Source organism: Pteropus vampyrus, unplaced genomic scaffold (assembly GCF_000151845.1).
Source record: "Pteropus vampyrus isolate Shadow unplaced genomic scaffold, Pvam_2.0 Scaffold146, whole genome shotgun sequence".
NCBI lineage: Eukaryota > Metazoa > Chordata > Mammalia > Chiroptera > Pteropodidae > Pteropus > Pteropus vampyrus.
Genome location: NW_011888927.1, coordinates 4,890,643 through 4,897,448, shown reverse-complemented (window position 1 = coordinate 4,897,448; position 6,806 = coordinate 4,890,643). Strand labels below are relative to the sequence as shown.

At 32.0% G+C, this 6,806-nt stretch overlaps 1 protein-coding gene across 2 annotated transcripts in view; it reads right to left on the bottom strand.

Annotated features, from left to right (window-relative positions):
• GTF3C3 (general transcription factor IIIC subunit 3) overlaps positions 1–6,806 on the bottom strand; it is a 27,138-nt gene that overhangs the window by 2,678 nt on the left and 17,654 nt on the right. For both annotated transcript variants that reach the window (XM_011369243.2, XM_011369242.2), the window contains exons 14-16: positions 5,765–6,002; positions 4,945–5,135; positions 3,154–3,278 (exon numbers count right to left, since the gene is read on the bottom strand). In XM_011369243.2, the coding sequence (XP_011367545.1) occupies positions 3,154–3,278; positions 4,945–5,135; positions 5,765–6,002 (554 nt within the window). The remainder of the gene's footprint in view (positions 1–3,153; positions 3,279–4,944; positions 5,136–5,764; positions 6,003–6,806) is intronic.

The window sequence follows — 6,806 nt, the reverse complement described above, 5'->3', positions numbered from 1 at the left end:
CACGTAGACTGAGGTATCGATTAAGAAAGGAAAAGCCCTACCAAAAAGAAAGGAAACAATTCAATATTTCGCTTATTTGACAAGTATGAACGACTATATGTGCCAGGTGCCAGGAATACAAATATAAAAAGAAACAGTCCCACGCAAAAAGAACATAGGTCTGTACTATGGTGTCATATCACAGTGTGGTCAAGAACTCTTCTGATGGTATAAAGGAAAGTTTTTGTTTTTTAAATCTAAGGACAGAAAACAAAGCCAAATATTATAACTAGCTGTCAAAGATCCATAATCTATAAGAACACAGGATATATTATTGTTATGCTTTTAAGTTGGCTTTTGTGGCATTAGAGGCAAGAAATGGTTGAAATACCTGTCTAAAAGCTTGAGAAAATATAAAATCTGAGCCCTTACAATGATAATTTAGAAAGGTTTATCCTCAGGAGCAAAGTCACTTGAGTATACCTAACTTTTCCAGATAAATGGTACTTCTCAGGACCTTCATAATCTCTTAACCCCGAAAACTTGTTTTTGTTTTTTTTTTCCCCGAAAACTTCTGATTTTAAGGCTTTATGGAGAAATCGACTATTTCAGAGCACAGTTGAAATAATGCAGGCTCCCTGTGTGTCACAGAATTCAAAAAGCAACTTGCTCCTCTGCCCCATATTCACTTTCCCTTTTAATGCAGCTGCAACTTTTATTACCCACAGAAAGTTTCAAACTGCAAAGGCACAAATGTCCTATTAATTAATTAAACAAATATATTACTGAGAATTAAGAGTAAATCAACTAATTTATATGTATAGAATTTAAAATGCAATTATTTGCCGGGTGATCTGCTATATAATAAATGGTCACAAATGTTCCTTCATAAGGAAATAATAAAAATTAATGAATTCCATAGAATTAATGCATTTTAGGGACAAAAATAGTTACATTCAATAATTCTGCATAATACTTCTGCATAATAAAAGGGACCCATTCGTGTATATGAATATGACCTCTACTTCACTGAAAAATATGGATCTCTTTTAACTAATAGAAGACAAACTCTTAATCTCAGAGAAATATCAAATCTTCATATTTTAAAATGACAAACTGAAAGATAAAAATCTGAGTAAGAAAGAATAGTAATACCAGATGGATCGTGACAACCCAAATGAACTTATAGGTCTTCTGATATGGTAACAGGAGTTACCTGATGCATTTTAAGAAATTTTTAACAATATTAAAAGGATAATCTCCTTGACAACTGAAAGACTATTCAAATATTTAGAGACTAAAAAACTTAGGTAATGTGGGCACATCCACTTTATTTCTTAGACTATGAATCATCGAATATAAAAACTATGTAAAATGACAGACAAAAACCTTTAAATGGAGAAAAGGGTTCTTTTTACATTGACTATGTTATATTTCAAATATTTTTATCACATCGATCACTAAAGGGCCCAAGTACATATTGTCTATATAACATTAAATAAAGGGAGAAGTAAGGAAATATGAAAGAGTTTACTCATAGTATGATATAAAGGTAGGAAAGATAGTAAAACATAGGAAATTAGTTTTTTAAAGTAGTACAAAGGAAAACTACAGTCCTAAAGCATGATGAAATAGATTCATGAGAAATTAAAACAATTTAAAATCATGCTATTTACAATAAAACTTGCTGTTTAAAAACTTTTTTCAATATAAAATGTTTAACAAACACAACATAAGAAAGATTAGTATAACAGAATCCCATCTACCAATCACTTCATTTCATCTCTATCCCCAACCATTTAAAACCTACTATTTAACTATAAAAGTCATTTGAAATTTAGCTTCCCAAGTACTTTGAAGTACACTAAATCCTCACTTGACATCGTTGATAGGTTCTGCAACTTTAAGCAAAATGACATATAACAAAACCAATTTTACCACAGACTAATTGATATAAACTTGAGTTAAGTTCCTACAGCATCTCATCCAGTGTTGTAAGAAACAACACTGAATGAAATGATGTTATTCAAATTTTTGTACTACCAGGCCTAAAAGCTACATTTAACTATTTAATAATGAGTTCGTTCATAAAAGTTTCTATCAATTTTTACCAGAATATAAGCTTCATAAGCTTCATGAGGGCTTCTGTCTGTGTACTCACTCATTGCCATATCCCCAGTTCCTGACACATGGGTGCTCAGTACATATTTGTTTATTTTGGAAACAATCCTACATTACTTAAAAGAGCAAAGTATCCACTGAGGAACAAAAGGAATGTGTGGCAAAATATTACAAGCAAATACCCAAAAAAGAAAAAATTCAGGTTTGGGTTTTTTGGGGTTTCTTTACTTTTTATTGTGGACATTTTCAAATATACAAAAGTAAAAACATTATAATGAACCTCAATACCTAGTTTTAACAATTAGCATCATTTTAATTAGGCTCTCTTTTAATGTTTTTTAAATTTATAGAATTTTCAAAAATAAACCAAAAAAAAAATCCTTTACTAAATCCTGCTACCCCACTCAAGCCAACATTTTTTTCCTTCCCTAACTACTTTAAGAAACATGTCTATACATGCATCAAACATATAAACGTAAATGCAATCATAAAAGTGTTGAAGATACAGTCGCGAACAGGATCTGTGATTTCTTGGAGTATATATTCTTATTAGAAAAACGAACTATAAAAAAAGTAAACCAGAAAACAATAAGGTAATTTCAAATTGCTATAAGAACAAAGAAAACTTTAAAAGAGCAATTTGTTGCTGATGATATATGGAAACAGTCACACATTCACATATTCGCACATTGTTTTATGTATATATCATTATATATTTTTAAAAACTAATTTAAAATGAATCAGTCTTCAGGACCTAGAAGACTGGAGGGCTTAAGGGTTCCAGAGTATAAGGAAGCCTGCACAGGAGTTCCCCAGATTCTGCCTGCGTCTTTTTCCCTTATGATCTGGGTGTGTACCTTTTCTACATGGCTGCATAAGTCTTAGCCAGGAGTACCTTTAGGTGTTAGTCTGTGATTGCAGAACATAAGGATAGGTGTTGGGGATTCTCAAAATGTGTACTTAGCAGGTATTACTTCTGAAGCAGGATAACAAATATATTAAGTATATTCGTTTTTAAAGAAAATCAAGTAATGAGAAATCCAAATGAATTACCTGCACAATTAGAGCATGTCTCCTTAATACATACTTCTGAGATGCCATGTGGATAAAGGTTAGGCCTATGCAGAGGCTATAGAGAGGTTCATGGGGATGGGTACGAAAGGCTTGCACATACTGGCCTAAAAAATTAACAGCAATGTCAGATGGTGTGACAAGAACATAGTCTCTTATTTCTTCAACACTTATTCAAATATATTTTAAGGCTAAACAAATATTACTGATATTTAACATATGCAAGGTACACATTCTAAAATATCAATCAGATGCAAATTTATATTTAAAAATAATGTATAACATATAACAAAATTAGAAGGATTTACCCATGAATGTATCCTGACTATGAAGATTAAATATTAGCGATGAAAAGTAATATTCTTTTAGGCACAGCTAGACATTTTCATGTAGAGTTAATACTTCCAAAATAAATAATTTATCAATTGTGATAATAAATCTATCTTAGGATCTTAAATCTATTTTAAAAAACAACGCAGGAATGTCTTTTGGTGAATTCTTTTATAAAAAATCAATTGATCTATCTTATAAATTCAGATGTAATGGATCATGGAGGTGAAAAAAAGAAATAGTTTTGTTTTGTTTTGTTTTTTTAGATTATAGGAGTTGTTTCCCCAAATGTAGCAACTACTTTGTCTTTCCTCAGAAAAGTTAAATGTATCTAATAATAAAATAAGAATTGGGGTTTTCTGAATTCCATATATCCTATAATCATTTCATGTCAAAGCTTACCCAAATGAGATAAAGGAATTTAAGTAAGTTTTTCTTAAAGGAATGATCTATAATTTATCATATGTAGATAAAAACTTCTATTCCTTCCAGCTTCTATTCCAGAAGAAATGACACCATTAAAATCTCTAGCAGCACAGATGGTAGACTGCCATTTGAACTTTCTATTTTGACCTTCTGTAAGTTTCTAAATATGGAAAAATAAAATAAATCTCTATTTTATATTTTCTTAGTATTAAATAATTCCAAAAGGTACACACAGTAAAGAAAAGTTTCAACATATGATGTTCAAGGTTACTGGCTGAACAATTATAAAAACACCAGCCATGCGCAAAGAAACAGAAAGTATTAAAATAACCAAATCACAGTTAATTCAGAAGTGAACTTGGCAACACTGGCTTTTAGGTGGCAGGAAATACATGCCTCACTTTAAGTTTAAACATTTGGTTAGGTATTTTTCTATTTGTTTGCTTCTGATTCCTTATTATAGAACTTTGTTATACATGATTAATGAATTTTCCCTTACTTTAATTAGAATTGGTATCCATTATATAAATAAATCTTGATATAAAGACTTTTCTCCTAAAGGAATGAACTATCAGCAAATCTTAAATCTTTTTTTGTACTATAGCAAATTAAAATCAGGTAGCAATGCACCCATAACTAATGAAAATAATTTTAAACACAAGCCTAAGTAAAGGAAAATTACTGACCTTTAAAGTAAATTATAAGATTTCAGCCTTTTGAAACCAAAACTTCATAAGAAAAATAAATAATTATCATTATTGCTAACACAGTCACTTACTATATGTGCTAAGTACTTTTAAAGGACTTTATATTAAACTCATTTAATTTTCACGATAATCTAAAATATAGGTCCAATTATTATCTCCATTTCAGAGACAAAGAAACTGACGCACAGGAAGGAAGAATAATTTGCAATGCTGGAGTGGCTGTTAGAATCCAGGCATTACTGCTCCAGAGGCCTGGTTCTCAACTGCCACACTGCCCATGCCCGACAAAGCCATGTGCCAGGACACTTACCAAGGGCATGTTTAAAACTACCAGATACGAATGCATTGTGTCCATTTAAGACACACAGGGCATGATTATCTGGGTTTTTCAGCATTAACCGGAGACAGAAGCGATGATGTCGAACATCTTGAGAGTGCATGGTAACTTGATTAAAAATGTTCCAGAGCTGGGGTTTATTGACATTTTCCATTACCATTATCCTAAAATTGCAGAAAGAGGGTGGGGTGAAAAATAATGTAAAAAAAACCTTCTTGATTTCTAAGAATGAAACCCTTCAGTACTGTCCTATCAGTGAAATGTACCATCACCAACCAAGGAAGAGCAAATTGCTTCAATCTATTTAAGCAAAACCACTTACACAGTTAAAGATTTTTCCCAGAAATGCTGCTTGTTTGTAGTTCTACATCATTTCTGCTTTTTAACAAAACTTTTAGACTGAAAAACAGAATCAAGTGGTTTAAATTTCATCTTTTCTCCCTGCCCTCTATAGCTGCTGTATAATGAACACTGAATAATAATGTGTGCCAGGCATTATTTAAAGGCTTTATATATACTAACCCATTTAGCCCTCACAATAACCCTATGAGGCAGTAGTAATCATGATGCCCATTTTATAAATGGGGAGGATGAGGCACAAGAGATTAAGTATATAAGACTGCATGCTTTCATACACTGCCTCTGAGAATCACCAACAAACTGAATTAACCAGTAAATAACAGGAAAGCTAAAGTAAAATAGCTTATTAATTCTTGGGCAGGAGACACTAAGTCAAAGTAAATGTACAGACTCTATCAAAGAATCTAATTAAAATAAGTTATTGGAAACTCACCTGATATAGTTATATGCCTTTCTGAAATTTTTGTCCAGAATTGCAGCAGAGAGACCAAAGTATTCTAGTTCTTTGCGTTTTTGTCTGTCATCATAAAATGAATAATATTCCAATGAAGAATCAACAAGTAACTCAGCCTCCTCAAATCGGGACAGGTCACATAAGGAGTATATTGCCTTCAACAGAAGGTTCCACCAGTCATCTTTTGTCAAGACACTCGTAAGTACAGCAAATATTGCTAAAATGAGACCAATGAAAATCAGTTAGGACATGGTATTTCCAGAAATAGCAGTATTAGGAAAAAAATTCATATGATTGATTTTAAGGTTAAATTTAAAAACCATGGTCCTATGGGCCTGAATTCTGGCCAACACTCTTCAGACAATGACAAGAAGGGGGTAGCTGCCTGTCTACTCTCCTACACCTCCCCACTTCTGTTCTGCCTGCCTAACAATCTGCAGTCTCAAGTAATTCTCACTGCTGATTTGTTCTCTCCAAAGTCCAGCTACCTCATTTGTGTTTCAGTGATAGCTAGAATATATGGTCTTCCAGGCAGAATGAGTGTGCTTTCCATGACTGAGGTCAGATACAGGATTCTGTACATACACAGCATTCAAAAGATTGCTCATTAAAAGACTTCAAATTCATACTTTGAGATTCAGATTGTTCTTGTCCTTTTTATAACCTCAATTTTCTTTTCTGTCTCAAAATTTCTCCTCTTCTTCAAAACTCTTCTCTTCCTTATTTGTCTGTAAGAAGCCTGCCTTTTATAACCCTTGAGAAATATCAAAACCATAAAAATGTTTTAATTTTTGACCTAGTAATTCTGCTTCTGGGAATCTATCCTAACCAACTAGTCAAAAAAATGGATAGATCTATAGGCATGACGATACAACAATATTATTTTATAAAAGAAAATTATCAGAAGCAACCATATATCAAAAAATAATGAGAGAATGATTAAATTATGGCACTACTATCCAATGGAATATTACACATTCCTTAAAAATAATAGCTACAAAGAAAATTAAGCAATATAAGA